This window comes from Colius striatus, chromosome 1 (assembly GCF_028858725.1).
Source record: "Colius striatus isolate bColStr4 chromosome 1, bColStr4.1.hap1, whole genome shotgun sequence".
Lineage (NCBI taxonomy): Eukaryota > Metazoa > Chordata > Aves > Coliiformes > Coliidae > Colius > Colius striatus.
Window position 1 is genome coordinate 167541673 of NC_084759.1, and position 22291 is coordinate 167563963.

The 22291-nt window shown below is 37.2% G+C and overlaps 1 protein-coding gene across 3 annotated transcripts in view; it reads left to right on the forward strand.

Moving 5' to 3' along the window:
• Positions 1–18597, forward strand: part of CAPS2 (calcyphosine 2) — a 29976-nt gene extending 11379 nt beyond the window's left edge. For 2 of the 3 annotated variants that reach the window (XM_061996370.1, XM_010202065.2), the window contains 11 exons: positions 1558–1625; positions 4227–4346; positions 5471–5545; positions 6449–6544; positions 6651–6744; positions 8566–8681; positions 11291–11364; positions 14945–15099; positions 15802–15921; positions 16863–16959; positions 18238–18597. In XM_061996370.1, coding sequence (XP_061852354.1) covers positions 1558–1625; positions 4227–4346; positions 5471–5545; positions 6449–6544; positions 6651–6744; positions 8566–8681; positions 11291–11364; positions 14945–15099; positions 15802–15921; positions 16863–16959; positions 18238–18413 — 1191 coding nt within the window. In that variant the 3' untranslated portion in view covers positions 18414–18597. The remainder of the gene's footprint in view (positions 1–1557; positions 1626–4226; positions 4347–5470; positions 5546–6448; positions 6545–6650; positions 6745–8565; positions 8682–11290; positions 11365–14944; positions 15100–15801; positions 15922–16862; positions 16960–18237) is intronic. The other variant, XM_061996453.1, reaches the window with a different exon arrangement.
• Positions 18598–22291: the final 3694 nt, after the last annotated feature.

Sequence of the window (22291 nt, forward strand, 5' to 3'; positions counted from 1 at the left end):
GTGATTGCCAATAGATGCTATCTATAATAAAAGCAGATTTCTTTGGAAGAAGGTTGGTTTACTCTGAGTAGTTGTATTTTGTGAAGAAGTGTTACCACTTTTTAACCAGTAAGGGGTGCTGAAAATTTAATTTGCCTCAGCAATTTTGTAAATTCATAGTAGAGCTTTTGTCTAAGAGCTGAGTGGAAGAGATTCTATGAAAGAGCACATTTAATAACCTAGTATTCAATTGAAATTCAATGTGTAAGTTTTTTTGCTAGCTGGTTTCACTCCATAAGCAGGAGTCCATGAACTGTGTTGAATTTTAACAAACACTGCTCTGTGTTCTCCTTTGCATCATGCTTTTAATATATCTGTTGTGACAGTTAATGAGCAAAGATTTGGTAATTCTAAATAAAACACCTGTAGTTCTAATAGGTGCAATGGTGAAATATGAAAGCAAACTAAAATCCCCCCTATCACCTATAATTCAGAAGTCTTTTTAAGGCTGACACTACTGATGTCAAGCAGTTTTTACTTGAAATTTTTGAATTATACCCATAACATCTCTGTGGAATTATCCCTTACAATTACCTGGTGTCTGGGAATAAAGTTCTGGTGATTCTTTAGTCATAGGAATCATAGAATTGTAGTCTTGGAAGGGACCTTTAGAGATCATCTAGTCCAACCCCCATGCCGAAGCAGGTCAGGCTTGATCTATCTACAGTTTGGTTTGAAAATAAGAATTGTGTGGGGAAAAAAGAAATAACCAGTCAGAAAAATAGCTTAACACCTCAGTTTCAGAATACCTACAAAGTTGTCAAAAAGATTGCATAAACACAGGCAGTAACAATCTCGGTTTTCTTATATTAAAAAAAAAAAAAGGGAGAAAAGACATTTAAGTGCAGTGAAAAAGTTCAGGCAAAACAAAAAGAGATGCTGGGGCCTGGTGGTTGCTGGTGGCCTCCATGCTATCCTGGAGCATCCTCCTGGGCTTTGATTTCTTTTTCTGTGAAAAACATGATGACTAATGCCTGAACACTTAACACTGAACAATAATCTTTCACTGTAACTCTAATAAAAAAATAAGATGATCTTAAATCCCTTTTCCCTTTAGGATGATCTTTCTTGAAAGACTTTTCAGATTGGCCTGTCTCAGCAGAAAATTACTGTGGCATGCGGCAAATAAAAATTGTGTGTTGAGACTAAGTCTTAAAAGAATTTTTTGACTAAATATTGCTGGAGGTAAAGTTTCATTCTCTGAGTTGGAATCTGTGTCAACCATGGAACCTGCAACACTGGGAATTTCCTGAGGCTCTGTTGTACTTATAGGATTTACAGGAAAGCATTTAGAGATATGAATGCTGTTTTTCTAGAAATACTAGAATTCTCATATTTATTGACAGCTAATATGCATAGACAATGAGCAGAGAATGTTATTTGTCTATTAAAAAAAAGGGAAAAAAGATTGTGACAGTGATAAGATTGTGACCTCTGAATGCTATCTTAAAGGGTAATTTATTATTTGTAGTGTCATGTTATATATGTAATTAGCTCTGAGATAGTTTTTCATTGCAGGAGGATGTTGCAGCAGAGAGGATAAAACAAGCTGTAGTAGAACAGGTGATGGTGGATCAATTATCTAGGTAAGTGAAGTTAAAATTTGAGTTTTCTTTAGAGAAGAATTTAGATCTATGAGTGTGTGTGACTTTTCTTGCTGAGGAGGTTTTTTGATCACCTTATTCCAAGTCTTATAGAGTGCTCTATTTGAAAAAAAACTGTAAACTGAAAATCTTTTGCATTTAATTTAAAGATCAGTTTAAAGTGCTATAGAATCACAGAATCACAGAATGGTAGGGGTTGGAATGGACCTTTGGAGATCATCTAGTCCAACCCCCCTGCAGAAGCAGGTCCACCTAGATCAGGTCACACAGGAATGTGTTCAGGAGCGTCTTGAAGATCTCCAAGGAAGGAGACTCCACAACCTCCCCGGGCCGCCTGTGCCACTGCTCCCTCACCCTCACAGTAAAATAGTCTTTTCTTATATTTAAATGGAACTTTTTGTGTTCCAGCTTCATCCCATTGCCCCTTGTTCTGTGTAAGTTTTTTTTTTTTCAGGGAGTAATTTTAAATTTTATACTTAAACATAATTTAAGGGCTTTAAAACAGCACTAGTTCTCAGAAATAATCACTTTACACCTCAGCAAAATATATAAATGCATGCTGTTACAAATTACTCTTCTTCAGTATGTATTATATTTTCTAGGAGTCTTAGCCTTATTATTCCTTGATTAATATTGACACAAGATCCTTTGGGAGTGAAGGAATGTTTCACCAGTGCTGGGCAGATAGGAAAAAAGACAGAAAGATGTATCGAGTTGATCAAGGATGTACAGGAAGGCTGTCCTACCTTTGTTACTATCCCTTTAGCTCTGAGAAGGCTTTGCTTCCATGTAGAAAGATCCCTTCATATGTTAAGGGGGAAAAAAAAGTAACTTACAGATAAAGATCTATGTATTAAAGCCATCTTTCCTTACTAGCACTCCTATAAATTTGTTCTTATTTTTAAGCACAATAGTTTAATAATAATGTAATAAAAATTTAATAATAATCTAATAATTCAGGACTTTGTCCAAGCTGTCTAGTTATGGCAATATAGGATGGTGCAGGCTAGGCTAATACAGTTTCATATTACCTTATGCTTGCTAAAAATTATCTCTGGGTAAGTCTACATTGTTTTGCATTCTGTGCTTAGTTTACAATCTCTGTAGGTATCTATACTAATATTACGGCTCATCAAATCTTAAGACTTTGAGGTTGAAATGTTGGTGCACTTCATTTTATTTTTACTTGTTTCTGTTCCTGCTGTAGTTTAAATGACCTATATTGTTTAAAAGTCTATCGATGTTCTTACACTATTTAAAAGCTGAGATGTCAAGAAAGTTGTATGTCGGAAACAAGATTTTTGTGAAACACGATGTTAAATTCCAGGTGTCGTTGTAGAAGAATTAAAAATATGGAAGTGTTTAGTGTAGAAATCTCCAATGTTCAGAGAAATGCTTGTCCCATGTCATATCCCTACAAAGATGCAGGTAAAGCAGATGCTCACAGGAATTACCTTCAAAGTGCACTGGTGGTATTGGAGTGTTTGAATCCTACAGGTGTTTGATTAAGCATACACATTTGTGCATCTTGGATCACGTATTCTGTATTTAACTTCCTTCATCTACTTTTCCACATGTTCCTTTTCCTCTAAACTCTTCTGTTGACAATGTCAAAACAAGTTTTAGGGGTGCTGCAGTGTCATCAGGATGAACTTGGAATTTAAAAAATCTGTTTATCTTCCAAACATAACTGTGCCAGTACTGCCAAACAATTTGGTATCAGAGGGCAGGAAGTTAATCAGGGAAGACTAGTTCAAAACTGTTGCATTGAAAACACAGGTAAAGGAAACAGAAAGGTATTTTGAATTTGTTTTGATTTTTTTTTTCTTTTTTAGTATAGCCAGTCTTGCAGTTCAATCAGTGTAACTGGTATGTGCAAAGATGGATCTGCATAGATCAGAGAGCAAGTTTATAAAACTCTATTAGCCATGCAAAATTAGAGAGTTTTGTTTTGTCGACGAACCATATCAATAACATAAACAGAGTTTAATGTATTTTTACAGGGTCTCTTCTTTTTCTACTTATTAAACTGATAAAGACAATATAAAAATATTTGTAAATCAACTCTATTTCTTGTCTACTTAATGGCACTTTGGGATTCTGGGATCACGCTGAGTAGTCAGTGCTTTGGGAAAGAAAGTGCCAGTGTTTTTGTTGGATGATGACGTTGGCCAGTACTAGTAACTGTTGACACTCATTTTTGAAGGGAGCCATGGATAAAGAAACTCAATTATGGAATTTTTACAGAAATAGTGGAAATGAAGAAAAACTCCACCCTTCATAATACTAGGATTTATTTTGTGTATCTATATATAAATAAATATAGACAAGTGTCCACGTAACGTTACTACACAGTATTACACTACTGGAATACCACTGGATGGAAGTGATTCTGAGTAATAGACTTCAGAATTTGTAAAAACAGACTAAAAAATAAGACCACAAATTTATGCCAGCTTGGTGGATAACTCCAAGATTTTATTTGTGTTATTCTTGAGTATTTTCTTTCCTGAGTAAGAATATATAAGATCTGAAATTCAAGTTTACTAAGAACCAGAGTTTCTCTCTGCTTTATCTGGTCAGAGCTGTTATAAGTGACCCAGAGCAATCCACGTGTGCTGATGTTTACAAGAAAGCTCATGGACTTCTGGGACTTGGGGAAGCACCAATGCGTTTAAGAAGAAGAACGCTGCATGAAACAAAGTAAGTTTTCTCTATTAGTCATTTGGTTTTGAAAATAGATTTTCTACTGTATTTTTTTTATTACCTTGGTCTCTGCAAAGTCTGTTTGCCTTTCCAGATATTTTGTTTCTGGTTTAGATCCACCGGCTTCACATGAATCCTTTTTTGTAGCCCCTCCATGCTTGTAATTGCCTAGTGAGACCTTTATGTGAATTCTCTGTATATAATGATTGATTAATACAATTTATAAAACCTGAGATAACAAGCTTATATTGATGCTGTTCATCACAGAGTTATGCCAACTTTTTCTGAGCTGTTGAATACATTCCATCTTGTCATATCCTTTTAGTGATTTCTGTCTGGAAGGTCCATAAAAAGACATAAATATGCATCCGTAAATGCTAATGTAGATCTTCACAATCTAATAATACTTTTCTGTTGTGTTTTGATTTCTACTTCAATAATTAAACAGTATTGGCATTTAAGTGTCATTCCTGGCTTGAAATAGTCTGGAAATGGTAACTCCAAGAGTTTAAGAAAAATGGAGAAAACATCGTGATCCATAAAATTAATCTGCAGGGCCAAGTTGTGTTCTGTTACTCTTTCTAAACATACAGGCAAACATCTCTGCTTTGTGCATTTTAATGTCCTGCTCTAAAGTCTTTCTCAACAAATTTTATCTTTGTATTCTTAAAAGGAAAAAAAAGGGGGAGGGGGTAACAAAACCAATCTCAATTTCTTGCAAATGTCACATGGACAAGTCCTTTTCTTGAACTACTATGGCCAATATAAAATATCTAGGTGGATAAAGAAGCCTGAATCTGGATGTTTTTGGAAGAAAACACATTGATTTGTGGAAGTATGGTGCATGTTCAAGGTTTAATTCTTTATATTAGTGTATGTAAACAAAAGATCCCATTCATATCTATGCCTTCTGTGAATGTACTCGCATATGATATAATTACAGAACACCTTGCCTAATACAACTCTGGATTCTTTCTAATTCAACTGTGAGGGATCATCTCCTCAGCCAGTTGCCACGGATACCATATTTCACATTTGTTGCTGTTTTGAAACAGTTGATTTTTATGTAACACTTCTGTCAACACATAAAGTATCATTTGCATGCTGCATTATTTTCACAGAATAAGGACCAAATCAGGATTAACTGAAAACATGCTCTCTAACAAGTTGCGCTTTGATAGTAGGATTATATCAAGGTAATCACAAATTTTGTGAAACTTTGCAGTTCTATGAATTTATGAATTACAATTTTTACCATCTTGAAATAATGAATTGCACTGACCCTTTCTGTTCCCTGTGTTGGGAAAAGAGTATGTACTGTTTTGGCAGGTGTGTGTGTGTATTTGTTTATATATATCTATATGCATACATACATGTGTAATACAAATTCTGACATGGCTGATGGATAGTGGCTTTACAGTCCCCCTTGTACAATGTTAAGGTGTGTAAGTAACATTATATTATCATTATAGCTCTGTGCAGGACAGTTAGCAGAGAGGCTTTGTAAAATAATGCTCTTAGCTGCTGCATTTCAGGTGATTAAAAACTAATTTAGTCTTGTCTTTAGGATGTAGTAACCACTGTGGATGGAAAGGATGGCTTTGTGTCTTGTTTGTGGCTCCTTACATATTAAACTTGCAGGTTTAGGGCATCTTTGAAAATGTTCTGAGTTGAGTAGCAGTGACATGAACATATTCTTCAGCTCTGAAAGTGACACTTTTCTGAAGCTGTGAGCTATATATGTGTTAGACATAGCTTAGGATGCAGCCATATAGCTTGGTATACCATAATGAATTCAGTAGTAAGTAATCCTTTAGTTATGAGTGAAAATTATATTGGTATACTAAAACATGAAGACTTGGAAGGTTTTTTTTACATTATGAAGAATGGAATTTTGCATTAAAACACGTGTCCACATCCAGAAGTTTAATTCTGTGGTGGTTTGGAGAAAATATTCAGATGCCTCTTTCAAAGACAAAGTTAGTACAATATGTAGCACTGGAAATAAAATGCATATTAGGGGAAAAAAAAGTGATTTAGGTTGAATTGGATTTAAACAGATGCAAAACCATAAATGTGCTGTTGAATTTTCCTTCTAGAAATGGTCGCGATGCTTGTAGAGAGTTGATGGGATTCTTTTTTGCATGTGACAGTTCCCTTACCGTGTATGAATTTCGACAGTTTGGAAAAAATAGGTAGGATAAATTACTTAAAGAAAAGTCTTAGAAACCATCTTCCACTATATCTAAGGAACTTAAATACATTTAGTTTTTTTAATAGCAATTCTGAATTATTTCACAGAAAAACTGTCTTGCCTTTCATTCAGAAGGGAATTTATCAACATCAATGTGGACAAAGGAAGGGACAAGCTTATGATCTTAGTGACTTCTACGTTGTAAGTATTCTTCTGCAACGTAAGGCAACATTACTGGTGATTTGGAAATAAAAATTAGATATTTGAGTTGAACTACTTTACAGGGAAGTCCAGAAATCTTTCGTTTCAATAATGCTTTCGATGATTTTCAGGAGTCTGGGTTGCTTTGGTGTTAGAGATTCCAATTCTGGCTTCTGATTAAGCTCAAGTTTGCAATTTTCCCACTAGAGGGCTCAAGAGTGCAGACAGTGTGGACCTTTTTTTACTCAAAATGAATGACTCGGAGAGTCCTGAAAATGACCAAAGTAGTTGTTAAAAAGTAATAATATTTTCAAAATCTGCCCGCATTTCTGACACTAACAACGATTAAATATTTTTTTAAACATGAGGAAATTGCAGATTATTTGGTTTTAACCTGAAGTTTGAAAATGTTTACCACCAGCTGTTTAGAGAGAGGTTTTGAAACAATGGTAAATTTCATCTACCAGCTAATCTGCTGACTGACTACACCTTGCATCTTCTGTACTGTACTTCTGTACTTGGTTAAGTGTTCCTGGTTTATAAACAATTGAGCTATTTTTCAAGGACAAGATATTTTCACTGAATTTTTCATGTCATCCTGCAAATCTTAAGTTTAAAGCAAAAGGTATTGAAATATTGAAAGTAAAAGATGCCAACCTGTTTAGAGTGTTTTGTCTAATTCTGTTTATAAATGGCTACAGTATAACAGTTTCCAAGATGAAATAGATGAATTTGTGGCATGGAGGTTGGTGCTAATTTTTAGAGGTGTTTTTTTTTTAAACAATCACATGTATCTTTGCAACCTGCAGATGAAATTGTGTTCTGAATGCCATCTAGAAGCATCTAGAAAATGTACTGTTACTGAATTTGATAGCTCTTTGGGATGACATAGTATCTGTGAATCTCCATATCTGCAAACTGGGTTTCTGGGCTCACATTAAGTATACAAATCTCTTACAAAGTCCAAGTGCTTGAGACACTTGCACAGTAACAATATCTCTGTCTCCTTCCCAATTTATGAGTTTTGGAGGCTTTATAACCCAAGTCTTCATGGATATTAGTTATGGCCTTTTTTTTTTAATTATTATTCTCTCTCTTTTCCCCCCTTCTCCCAAACCAAAAAGTATCTTTAACTTTGAGAATGAAGTGTGTCCTCGTTCCCCAGCTTGGAGGGAAAGGGAATTTGTAATACGGTATCGGGTAATAGAACTCTTACGCTGCTGATAACATTTTTATTCAATGTTTGTTAGTGAAATGTAGCAATTTTAAAGCATGGCTTTATAGTTAAACATTAGAGGAGCCATTTGAACTTTGGGAAGGCTAATTTTAGTTATTTATCTCGAGTATGATGTTAGGTTGTTGAAAACAAGTGTGGAGGGTTTCCTCTAGTCTGAGAGAACTTTTCTCTCATCGCATCAATGTGGCATCCTTTGTGACTGTGTTCTGTGGTACAGTGAGTTTTGTCTCTCATAAGGATGAAGGAAGAAGAGAAATGGAAAAGTAGACCCCAGCTGAGGAAACAACAACCTGTGGTCTCATGTTTGTCCACTATGTCCATGTTAGATTAGGTAACAGTAGGCACTCTTGCTAGACACACCTCTATGTAAAGGATAATGTGTCATCGTGGAGCCTGCAGATGTTTTTATTCACCACTAGAAAGGCTCTATTAAAAAGATTAATTGACTTGTAGCTACGTCTTTTCATCATTTCATACCAAGAGTTTTAACAGTCATCTGAAAGTCTTGCAGAATGTATTTTACAAAACATGTGACCTACCATTCTATGATTCTATTTATAAGTCATTGTATATTTTACCAACAGGGAGCTAACCTGACTTTCAGAAGCTTTGAACATAACCTTCCAGAGAGTATTAAGCAGAACCCAGTTCTCACTCTTCGTGTGATAAGTATTGATGAAGCAGCTATGGATTTTCTAAAGTAAGTGCAACTTAACTGTGTCTCAAATTACCTTTCCTTCCTCAAACAAGAAAGTTTTTTAAGAGGAGCTTCTAACGTCGTACTACTTACATTAATTAAAACAAAAAAATCTATATTTAGGCTGTTGTTTGGAGAAATTAGTAATAGATGTTAGTTAATGTTCTGTAGTTCAGTAACTTTCTAGAATGGTAAGGAGAAATTTTAAAATAAGAATGAATTAAGTTATGAAACTGTCGTATTTGCTTTGTTTCAAGTCAGTTTTTATATACAAATCATAGTCTGAAACTTTTCTTGTGTGATGAATGAAAATACTATGTTGGGGAAAAATGCTTTTTTGTGGTGAACATTATTATTATTGATTCTTTTATGAAGTTAATATTAAAAGCTTGCATCAGTCATGGTAGTGCAAATATTTGAACACAAACTGGAGAGAGATTGGAGGTTTCTCTCTGTTTTTCTTTATTTCTTTTTCCTTCCTCTTCCTGTCTCTTCATTCGTCCAGCTGCATGTTGAAAGCTTCAGGCACCAGGACAAGATTTCTGCACTTTTTCAAAAGAGGTTTTAGTAAAATACATTGTTCCATAGTCTGAAAGATGAGAATTTCTTAGAACATTTTCTTATGGTTAGGCAAATGGTTAATCTTTGAGTGTGTCTTATTTCTGAAGGTAATCTTCTCATCTCAATATCTATACAGAAGTAAACTGTCTAGGGAAGAAAGCTTCTATTAAACAGCATTAAGAAATGTAGTCAGTTTGATTACTGAAATTTTGGTGAGGAGTGTTAGTTGATAGCAGATATTTCATGGTAGAAATTTTCGTAGAATCCTAGAAAGAGACCTCAAAAAGGTCTCTTGTCCAACCCCACTGCTCAGAGCACAATTTACCCCAGCAGGTTGCTCAGAGCTGTATCCAGTTAGATTTTTTAATATCTGCAAGGAGAGAGACTCTTGAGCCTCTGTGGACAACCCTGTGTTCAGTTGCCCTCACAGTACAAAAATGTTTCCTGATGCTCAGAGGGAACTTCTTGTGTTTCAGGTTGTGCCCATGGTCTCTTGTCATGTCACTGGGCTCCACTGAGCAGAGTCTATCTCAATTGTCTTTAGTCCCTTCTGTCAAGTATTTATACTCCGTGATAAGAACTCTGGATCCTTCTTTTCTCCAGGCTAGACAGTTCCAGCTCTCTCATCCTCTCCTCATATATCAGATGTTTCAATCCCTTCTTGACTAGGAACAGCAATAACAGAATCTCAGTTAAATATGTTCAGTATCTAAAGACTACTTTTATAAACACAACTGAACTATTTTTCCTTTTGAAAGTATTTAAAAACATGAAGCTTGTTCTCAGTTACAGTAATACTCCCTTTAAGGTCCCATTACACTGAAAGCTTTGCAAGGGAGCCATAGTGAGATAACAGTACATAAAGCAGCAAATTGAAATGAGATTGGTTATAGAAATACGTAGTTGTATGATTCTTAGTGCTAATTGTTCCCTCTCTGCAAGGTTTCCTTGAAATAAAAAACACAATATAGTTTAATTTCAGATAGTTTATGTAGTATATTTTACATCTCAGAAGCCTGTCATTCTGGTAAACAGCTTTTTCATTTGTTGCTAATCTTATACCTGTAAAACTTGGAGTTGATTCCACGTTCTCTCTGAAGGCTCCAGAAAGACCTGCTCACTGGATTATAATTTAGGATTTTCTGCTACCTATGGTGGAACAGATTGCTTCTTTATGTTCTCCATTCTTTTTGTTAGTGACTAAATTTCAGATTGTGAAGTATTTTTCTTCTAAATGAGAGTGTTATTGAATCGATATTCTCTAGTGCAAAACTCTTGAATTGAGGCCTCTTACCTCCATTACTGCACTCACAGAGAATCCTGCTCAGATACGGAGCTAAGAGAGAGTCCCGCTCAGTCGAGAAGATCTATTGCAGTTTTTCAAGAGCAGCTATGCCCTGCAGTCACAAGCCATGAATCTTTTGTTTTGCATGTGTTTTACAGAGACTACACTGTCCTCTGTAGATGATTGTTGACTTTCCAGTTTGTGTAGTTTGATGAGGCTTTTGTCTTTGGCCTCAGAATGCAGAAGGAGGAGTGCTCTATGGCAAAGCATGGTGAGCAAGCAGCTCGAAGTTGACAGTAGTGCTTTTCCATTTGCCTTCCTATTCTCATTAAAATAATTATAGGATTTTTTTTCTTAGAATAGATTCTTCAACAGATTTTTTTTATCAACCTTTCTAATAATTTCTGATGTGGGCTTGTGTGAAGCCATTCTCAGAAGGGAAGTTGCCAGACAAAATTTAACCTTAATTCCTAGATCACACCTAAAATATACCGATCCAACTTTTGGCCTAATTCCTTGCTTTTTCTCTTCTAAAGAGAGATTTGTAACTACTTCACATTGTTTTCCAAGGAATTTCTGCACATCTTCAGTTGTTTAGCGAGGATTTGTGTGTGTGCCATCGCAGACTCAAGCAACTGGATGCTGTGCTTATAAGGGTAGTGTAATAAATAAATATTAAGTTTAGTATGTTTTTTACTACAATTATTTTGAATTCACTAATATTACATGTAATTTCACCAATCAACATGAATTTTGATTATTTTAGAGCTGCTTTGGAAGTCAAGCGAGAGTGTTCCAAGCAAGTGATCAATGATGACAAAGTTTTCAAGAAGATTCAAGGTTTGTGTCTACTAGAAGCCATTTAATTTTTTGTACCTCTATCTTTACAACTCAATACAAAGAATAAAAGTGATATTATAAAGATTTTTTTTTAATAAATGAAATTAAACAGAAATTAGGTATTTATCAGATTATTAGTAGAATCTGATACCAGCATAAATCAATTCTAGGAATACTTTCTCCTCTCTCTTTCTTTAAATAAACAGTCTGGCTGAAGATTGTGAAGATAGTCAGAATAATTGTGAATGTAATCAATGAAATGTTAATCTCTGTGTCAGCATGATCTCTGAAAAATACTGATCCTATATTAAACTGGCATTAAATTAAAGGTGTACAAACACAATCTCATTTCTTCAGTTAATTTTATGTTAGATACTTCTTTTGTCTTTTGTTTCTATACATTGATAAGTTGGTTTTTGATAGGTGATGTTATGCTTATTAAATTATGTGAGTATAATTGAGTAGTATATTCTGTAATGTTTAAAAAACAACAAAAAAAATTAACCGGTTCCTACCTATAGACTTTAGGACCGAAGCATAGCTTTGTATTGAAAATTGTGGAAAAGATGTTTATGCAGTGCTGTGTATTATCTTTGCGACCTGTGATCAGCAAAACTTTTGAGCCAGCAGTGTGCCCTCGCGACCAAGAAGGCCAATGGCACCCTGGGTGTATTAGAAGGGCTGTGGTTAGTAGGTCCAGAGAGGTTCTTCTCCCCTTCTACTCTGCACTGGTGAGACCACACCTGGAATACTGAGTCCAGTTCTGGACCCCTCACTTCAAGAAGGACAGGATGCTGCTGGAGAGAGTTCAGCACAGGGCCACAAAGATGATGGAGTGGAGCATCTCCCTTTTGATGAAAGGCTGAGGGAGCTGGGGCTCTTTATCTTGGAGGAGACTGAGGAGTGACCTCATTAATATTTAAAAATATGTAAGGAGTGAGTGTTAGGAGGATGGAGCCAGGCTCTTCTCAATGATGACCAATGATAGGACAAGGGGCAGAGGGTACAAACTGGAACATAAGGAGTTCCAAAGAGATTCAAGGAATGATTTCTTCTCTGTGAGGATGACAGAGCACTGGAACAGGCTGTCCAGATGGTTTGTGGAGTCTCCTTCTCTGGAGACATTCAAAACCCACCTGGACGAGTTCCTGTGTGACCTAGTCTAGGTGGTCCAGCTCTGGCAGGGGGATTGGACTAGATGATCTTTTGAGGTCACTTTGAACCCTTAAGATTCTGTGATTCTGTGAACTGAACAGCTTTCAGCCTGTACAATCTCCAGTATTTACTGTCATAAGCTAAATAAGTAGGCCCTCTTTGATCACAAAAATCTACTTGGACATTGGCTTGTTATAAAAATCATTGGAATAATAATTAGGGATATATTTTTGTCTTCTAGTTATTCCAGTTTTTGTATAGTAGACACAAATTGATTTATAAATTATCTGCCCACATTTGAGGTCTGATGTTGTGGCCTGGATATTGTGTATATACTTGAAGACATCTTTTAACACATGTCCAAGTTTGAACTTCACTGAAAAAAGACTTCTTTCTCTCTATGCCATGTTTTGCTTTATAATTGTTGATACAAATAATTTGATGAAATTATAATAGCAGATGACTTCTGTTAATGAAGTATACTGAGAATCTCAGACACACCTAAAGTAAATCTGCTACTTAAAGATTTTGATAAGGCTATAATTTTTACCATAGAAGTAGTTCTCTGTGTATTTTAGGGAGAACGTGAGCCTGCTGATGAACAAGGAGTGTTCCCTGGTGACTGAGGATGACAGAGAAGGCAGAACTACTGAATGCCTTCTTGGCCTCAGTCTTCACTGTCAAGGCCAGCCCTTGGGTAACCCAGTCCCTGGACTAGAGTAGGATAGTCTGGAGAATGGAAGATTTTCCCTTGGTGGATGAAGATGAGGTTTAGAGACCTGTTGGGCAAGTTTTAACACCCGTAAATCTGTGGGACTTGATGGGATGCTCCAACGAGTGCTGAGAGAGCTGATTGTTATTGCTAAGCCACTCACCATTTTCATCTGTGGAGGACTGGTGAGGTGCCTGAGAGCTGGAGGATGGCCAATGTCACTCCAGCCTTCAAAAAGGGTAAGAAGGAAAACCCAGGAAGCTACAGGTTGGTTAGCCTTACCTCCATCCCTCGAAAGGTGATGGAACAGCTCCTCCTGGATGTTGTCTCTAAACACATGAAGGAAAAGATGGTTATCAGGGGGATTAAACATGGATTCTCCAGGGGAAATCCTGCTTGATCAACCTGATAGCATTATTCAACATCTTCATCAACGACCTGGATGAGGAGACAGTGTACCCTCAGCAAGTTCACTTGACACCAAACTGGGAGGACTGGCTGATTCACCGGAAGGCTGTGCTGCCATTCAATGAGATTGACCTGAGAGCTGGGCAGAGAAGAACCTCATGAGGTTCAACAAAGACAAGTGCAGAGTCCTTTATCTGAGATGGAAGAACTCCGTACCCCAGTGTGGGCTGGGAGTTTGCCTGCTGGAGAGCAGCTCTACGGAGAGAGACCTGGGAGTTTTGATTGATGACAAACTTAAATATGTGCCAGCAATGTGCCTTTGTGGCCAAGAAGGCCAATGGCATTCTGGGATGCATCAAGAAGAATGTGTCCAGCAGGTCAAGGAAGATTCTCTTCCCCCTCTACTCTGCCTTGGTGAGGCCTCATCTGGAGTCCTGTGTCCAGTTCTGGGCTCCCCAGCTCACGAGGGACAGAGAACTTCTGGAGAGAGTCCAGCGCAGGGCCACCAAGATGATCAGGGGACTGGAGCATCTTCCTTATGAGGAAAGGCTGTGAGAACTGGGGCTGTTCAGCCTAGAGAAGACCGAGGGGAGAACTCATTAATACTTATAAGTATTTAAAAGGTGCATGTCAAGAGAATGGAACAACACTTTTTTTCTATAGTGTCCAGTGACAGGACAAGGAGTAATGGACAAAAGCTGGAACAGAAAATATTCTACTTAAACATAGGGGAAAACTGCTTTGCTGTGAAGATGAGGGAACCCTGGCACAGGCTGCCCAGGGAGGGTGTGGAGTCTCCTTCTCTGGAGATTTTCAAAACCCAGCTGTACGCATTTGTATGTGACTTGATCTGGGTGAACCCGCTTTAGCAGGGAGTTGGACTGGATGCTCTTTAGAGGTCCCTTCGAACCACTAAGATTCTGTGTTAATGGAATGTTTCTGTTACTCAGTGTGCCTAAGTTGCTTTCTGTGTTGCATCATGGTATGTAATCAGTTCTAGCAGAAGTTAGCAGTTTATATTCTGACCACATAGGGGGAGGTGGCTGTTTTTCCTTTCCTTCTGTGATATCTGAAAAAGTTTTGTTCAATGTTGCTGCTGCTTTATATGATTTCTACTCAAACGTTAAGTAACTTAACAGTTTAGTTTTGAATTGACATTCTCTCATCAAACACAAGGGAGCCTGGATGGGTAAATATGTGATTTTAAGCAGCAGTATCATAAAGTAGTAGGTGGTTTTGTATCGGCTCCATAGCAAGTGGCCAAATTCAGTTAACATTGTGTCCTTTATTTCTCTCAATCTTCAGGTATGTTCAGAGAGACACTAAGTAAAAGAGGAGTTCGAGTTGTAACAGGCTTAGGAAAGTATTTCCGACAAGTAGACAAGAACAAAAATGGTTTGCTCCCTAAGGCAGCCTTTAAAGAAGCTCTAAAAGTATTCCATTTGGAAATGCCAGAAGGGGTAAGTGTAGCTGAAGCTGTAATCACGGATATTTTCTTACTTTAACTTATGGGATCACTTATTTTCTTTGCTTAAATCTATAGCTTCATAGCTGGTGTTTGTGAGGGTTTAAAAAAATGTTTGTTTCCCTTGTAGTATGTTGGCATTTCTACATTCAGTTCTATGTGAGAATCTTAAAAATTAATAAATTTAAAAAACCCATACAGTCTCTATACATCATGAAGAAGCAAGTGTGAGTGCAACCCATAGGTTTTTTTCTTTATTGACCTTTTAAGAGTAATTTTGATGATGTTGTTTACTACTTGCTTTGGTTTGGTTTACATATTAGTTTTTTAAAAACAACTCATGGATATCAGAACTGCAAATAATATGATTTATCATACATTCATAGAATCATAGAATGGTAGGGATTGGAAGGGACCTTTAGAGATCATCTAGTCTAACTCCTCTTCAGAAGCAGTTTCACCTAGATCAGGTCGCATAGGAACATGTCCAGGCGGGTCTTGAAGACCTCCAGGGAAGGAGACTCCACAACCCCTGTGGTCATCAGTGACTGATGGCGACTTGTGTCATTTTGACAAATCTTTCCATCAGTTTGGATTTGGAAGTTGGTTTTGTGAGGATGCTGTAATTTCCTGTTATAGCAATTGTTTTATTCTAATACATAGTGAAGAACTTTGGCAAAATATTTTTAAATTGCAGGACTTTGAATCCTTATGGCTTATTCTTGATGATAACAAGAGAGATAAGGTCGACTATGGAGAATTTACTCATGCTGTATTTGGAGAAATGAATGAATATAGGAAAGCATTTGTAAGAAAAGTAAGTTTTGTTGCAGATATTCTAAGTGTGGATACTTGCAGTTAACTTTGGTGTTAGTTATCCATCATATTCTGGTGGTTGTGGGGTTTTTTTTGTTGTTTTTAAATTGCGCATCTGGTAACTGACTTTTTAAACTTTCAGATCAGTTTTTAAAAACAGATGTGAATTAGAGGACTATGTGCAGTTCCATTGTTGAATTAGTTAATTTTAAACTCTAGAATTAATTCCTTCAGTCTTTTCAGTTTATACATGTGTGTGCTATTCTTACAGTTCAGAACCATGTATAAAGCATCTGGCACCCTGAAACTGTCTCTCCCGGAAGTCTGTTTCCTTACTTTGGCAGATCACTATATCTGTTCACAGATTTTTTTCCCCTCTCAGTGTCTGAACTAGGAAGCAATAATATTTTCCTCTTTTGAGGCCTACAATTGGAGTCACTGTATTTGTGAGACTTCTTTTATTTGAAATGCCATTTGTTATATGTCTGTAATGTAATATGGAGCCATTTGCGTTATGAAATGCTGATTACAAAGCAGCAGAGGAATGACTAGATATCAAGGAAAATGACCTGTACTTTCATGCTTTTAGTTGTGGACGATATGACTCTCCTATCAAGAGAGTGCCTTATGTATCAAGCACATGTATTTGAGTAAACTGAACTGAAAATGAAGCTGCTGTTAGCAGTGCTGAAGAGGCCATGCTGAGGCCTCTGTCAGAAAGATCCAGGAATCTTAGTAATTGGAGGAGGCAGAAGGGAAGCAACTTAACTTCTGATTCTAAGGGTGAGCTTGAAATTTTGGAGAGAAGACAGTTTTCTTCAGGTTGGTTAGGGGACCATATATGATGTGAAAGCTCTTGGGATAAATAATAGATTTTGACATTTTCCCACTTTTTAAAATTTTCCCCTTATATGCTTACACAAAACTCTTTTTCTCTTATAGGCTTATATGAAACTAGATTTCAACAAAACTGGGAGTGTGCCTATGGTAGATATAAGAAAATGTTACTGTGCAAAGAAACATCCTCTAGTAGTGTCAGGTAATTCACATGAACAAAAATAAAATTAAAAATCTGTAACTATTGAATTCACTTTGTTAACAGAGATACCAGATGAAGAAACTGGTTGCAAATAGAAACTATTTTAATGTTGACTCAGACTTGAGCTGTTAAGGAGAGCTATTTTACCTCTGATGACCTCTAATCTGTCTATCTGGAACATGACTATAAATAGTGATGGAGTTCATATACACAGTTTTTTTACTTACTTTTTATCAAGCAGCAAATACTGCATATATTCAGAGTTGTTCCTTTCCCTACCTGTGTAGGTCTCTGAGCAATTATTTCTTTGCTTTGGTGTGCAAGACATCAGTGACACATAATGATATTATTAATTTTCACTTAGGGGATTACTTTCATTTTCATATTACTGTTTTCCATCAAAATATGCAAGGCTTCCAACTGACACTGAATGGACTCAGTGCTTGAGGTTCCTCCTGAATAAATTATTCATTTATTTCTGGGACAGGATTATCATCCTTTGCCGAGGAAATGTTGGCATCTTTGTTATTTTTTTCAGGATTCTCAAAAATGTTTAAACTCTGACACTGGAAAAATAGGAGTTTAAATATTGGTATGTCCGTTTCTAGAATAACATCTCTATGGGCCAAATTAGTCATGGTGAAAGTCTCTCTAATGTCCTGACCTTTTCTGTTTTACCTGTAGAAGAGAATGTTTTTTGTATTGCCAGTGACTTTTACGGGTAACACAGGAAGATACATGGTGGTATGTGGATGTTATACATACAATTTTTTTCAAATGCTATATTTTTCTCTTTTCTCAAATCATCTGTGAAATCATCTGAAATCTTTATGAAGTTACTAGAACACACATGTAAATTGCAGAACACTTTTTGAATGCCAGCTTACATCTTAAGTTTTTCTTAGAGCTTTTAACTCCCATTAAGCATATGCTTTATTATGAGATATCTTCTGAATTACAGAAGTTTTATTTTAGAAATGCATTATTAACTTTTTGCAGCCAGTTGATGAAGAAAACCTTCCTGATCTCTTATTCATTGAAACTGATTGTGACTTCATGTTTCTGTTGATATTTATTGCTATCGTGTGCTATTAAAGATGATTTCTGCAGCTGGTATTAATTGAGCCAGTCATTCAACTCTGAAATCAGGATATTGAATGTGTTCAAGAAAAAAAGATTTGCAAGCTAAAATTTGTAAGTTTCTTGCTTGAAGTACATGAAATGCTATATATTCACTGTTCTTGAAAATGTATTTGATGAAACAATATACTTCCACAGGCAAAGCTACAGAAGAAGAAATAACATCTTCATTTTTAGAAACATTAGGAGAGTCCTGCAGCAACCCCAATGAAGTGTCCTATTCTGAGTTTGAAGATTACTATGAAGGATTAAGTCTTGGAATCATGGAAGATGATGATTTTGCTAATATCTTAAGGAACCCTTGGGGAATTTAGAATGGAAGATGACAAAAATGAAGAAAAGACACTTTCTAAACAAGGAGTGAGTTAAATAAGAGAGGGTACAGTTTGGATGTGCATTGCTTCATAATTAGTGTCTGAAATGGATCTCAGGGACTGAAATTTTTAGATGCTTTCAGACTAATACATGGTAACTTCTTAGCATGTCTGTTGAGCTAGACTAACCACTCTTAATATAAATGCTGTTCATTTCTTTTTCATTGGAAATAATAAAGGCTATTCCCCATACCAGAAGGCATCATTTACTTCATATTAAAGTGGCCTATTTTGAAATAAGAGGGGATTAGAATACTGAAATGCATGAATGAGGATATGCAAGAGAAAATTTAATTTTATGATGCTTTGTAAAAAGCTTTACATTTGACTGTATAAATACATTTGATAGCCTTTCTTCAAAGCTGTCTTCTTATAAAGGGAATATGTTTATTCTTTTAACATGATTTTCCTAATTTCTTCATTCTTATGCTGGTACTTAGCTTGAAAGAGAGTAGGTTATGCTTTTCCAATTTGGAGGATGTCTGCAGTACTGAAAGTGCAAAGATTTAACATCAATTAGCCCTTTGGCCCGTCAACCATCTTGACTGACCTCATGTTTCCATCTTGGTCAGGCATCCAAAACTGAGCACTGAATCCCAAAGATTTAATAAGCTCACATTTATTTTGCCGTACACTTCTTACTTTCCTGTAGAAATCCTATGTGATTTTTCAAAACAAATAAGTATAAACTAGAAAAGTGTAAAAAGACCCCAAACCACAAAACTATCTCTGTCACAGCAAAAATTAAACTGTGAATTTAAACATTCCTTGCCATTTCAAATATTCAGCCAGATACTCTTTTCAATGTAATACATCCTATTCATTCTGTAAAATTCTTTATGTTAAGAAAAAAGAATTTAAAATTTATAGTTATATAGAGAGAGCCTTTGGTCTCAATATACCTGTCTCCTAAAAGAACTACAGGGAACTGGATTTCTTAAGCCTTTGCAATGAAAATCTATTGGTTTCCTCTGTGCTTATCTGCCTGGTTTTGAATTTATCATCTGTGGTTGACAGAACCTTCTTCTGAGACAGAATTTGTGTTTTGTAGGAGTTTATGGCGTTGCTGAAATGAGAGACTTTTGTCCCTCTGTGTCTGACTGGTTTATTCTGGGTACAAGACTTTCTTGTTCTAATAGCTTGTGTATGGTTACCACAAAATCACAGAATCTTAAGGGTTAGAAGAGACCTTGAAAGATCATCTAATCCAACCCCCCTGCCAGAGCAGGACCACCCAGAGTAGGTCACACAGGAACTTGTCCACGTGGGTTTTGAACGTCCCCAGAGAAGGAGACTCCACAACCTATCTGGGCAGCCTGTTCCATCACTCTCACAGGGAAGAAGTTTTTCCTTGCAGTTTTTGCTCTAAATCCTCAAATGAGGGATTTTGGGAGGCTCTTTCAGTGCTGCGAAAGTCTATATTGGCTTACAAAATTCTGTGAAGGCTTATTCTAAGGAAGAATTCTGATGTGGCTTATTACAGTTTTCTTACTCCCCTTTCCTCCTGGAATTTCTCTTGCTGGAAATTTGTTAATTAGTGTTCTTGGAACCAATGATTCTGAGAAGGGCAATTTCAGCAGGTTTTACAGGGATTTGCTTGTTAATGCTGTGGTGGGTGCCAGATGCCCACCAAGTCATTCTATCACTCCTCCTCCTAAGCTGGACAGGGGAGAGAGAAATAAGAGGTTTGTGTGTGTTGAGATAAAGACAGGGAGATTGCTCAGCAATTAGTGTCACGGCAAAACAGACTCAAGTTGAAAAGAAAGAGTTTGATTTATTAATGAACAATTTATTAATAAAGAACAGAGGTGGGAAAATGAGAAGTAAAACCAAATCTTAAAACGCCTCCCCTCACCCCTCCTTCTTCCCAAGACTCTCCTTCCTTCCCCTCCCAGTGGTGCAGGGGATGGGGCATGGGGCATGGTTGTGGTCAGTTCATTACAGATGGACTTTGCCACTGCTTCTTCTCAGGGAGAGGCCTCCTCACACTTCCCACTGCTACAGTGTGGGGTACCTCCCACAAGAGATAGTCCTCCACAAACTTGTCTCATGTGGGTCCTTCCCACGGGCTATCACACAAACTGATCCACCATGGGTACTTCCCACAGGGACAGCTCTTATCACTCTGCTCCAACATGGGTCATCCACTGGGAGAACAGTCCTTCAGGTACCAACTGCTCCAGCTTGAGTCCCTCACAGCATCACAAGTCCTGACAGCAAACCTGCTCTGGCGTGGACTTTTCTCTCCACAGGTTCTCAGGTCCTGTCAGGAACTTGCTCCAGTGTGGGCTTACCACAGAGTCACAGGGAGTTTTCCGTGGGCTGCTAGTGGATCTCTGCTCCCCTCTGGATCTCCATGGACTGAATCAGAGAATCACAGAATAATTACGATTGGAAAAGACCTTTAAGATCATCAAGTCCAATCCCTAAACTCATACAGCCAGGCCCATCACTAAATCAAACCATATCCCTCAGCACCTCATCTATGTGTCTTTAAAAAATATCTAGGGATGGTGACTCCACCACTTCCCTATTCCAATTCTTTAGCCCATTCCAATGCTTAATAACCCTCTGGGTGAAAAAGTTCTTCCTAATGTCTAATCCAAACCTCCCTTGGTGCAATTCGAGCCCATTTCCTCATGTCCTATCATTCAATACTAGAGAGATAGACCCCCATCTCACTACACTTCTCCTTTGTGTAGATGTAGGGAGTGATCATATCTCCTTTCAGCTTCCTCTTCTCTAGGCTAAACATCCCCAGTTCCCTCAGCTGCTCCTCATAAGACTTATTCTCTGGACCCTTAACCAGCTTCATTGTCCATCTCTGGACACACTCCAGTGCCTCAATTGTCCTTCTTGTACTGAGGGGCTCAGAACTGAACCCAGTATTCAAGGTGTGGCCAACTGCCGGCGGACAGCCTGCCTCACCATGATCTTCACTACGGATCACAGTGGAATCTCTTTTCCAGGGCCTGGGCACATCGTTCCCATCCTTCTCCACTGACCTTGGTGTCTGCACAGATGTTGCTCTCACATTCTCACTCCCTTCTGATGCTGCAGTTTAGCAACTGCACAGCAGCTTCTTCCCCTTCTTCAGTACATTAATCATAGAGGTGTTACCTCAGTCGCTAATTGGCCAGGCTGTGGTTCCATCTCAGAATTGACTGGCATTAGCCCTGTCAGCTACAGGGGAAACTTCTGGCAGATCTTTGTTTAAAGAAACCATCCCTGTTGCCCCCTATACAAAACCTGGCCATACAGAACCACTACACTGTGCAAATAACCGAAGAATACCAAGTGGCATTTTTAATACTTTTAAAAATAATCACTTGCTTTATGTAGACATGTTCACTTAGGAGAGTTGTAGCAACATTTGCAATTCTAGCTCAGTTTAATAACTGTGAAAATGATTATGAAATGAGATATTGACATATTTCTTTTTGCAATGGTTGATTTTTTTTTTGTGGTGCTTTTAGGAACGTAGTTCCACATTATCCTATGGAATGGAAAAATTGGTGACAAATGGGTGTATCCTTAGTGGGCTTGCTTCTCAGCAGAGGCTGTATAGGTCACATCTGCAGCTAATTAAGCATCCTTTATTTTGTTCTTACCACTAAAATGAGGTCTGTTATAGGAACATTATTTCCATGATTTTGGTAGTCGTGCTTTTTGTTGTTGTTGTTGTTCATTATCTGAAGACAGATCCTTAACGGTAATTTGTGATAAATTCTAAAGGTCAGAAATTGCCTGAAAATACAAATAGGTATTCTAATTATGTAAAACCTGCTGGGTATATAATTTCTGTTAACTATGAGGTC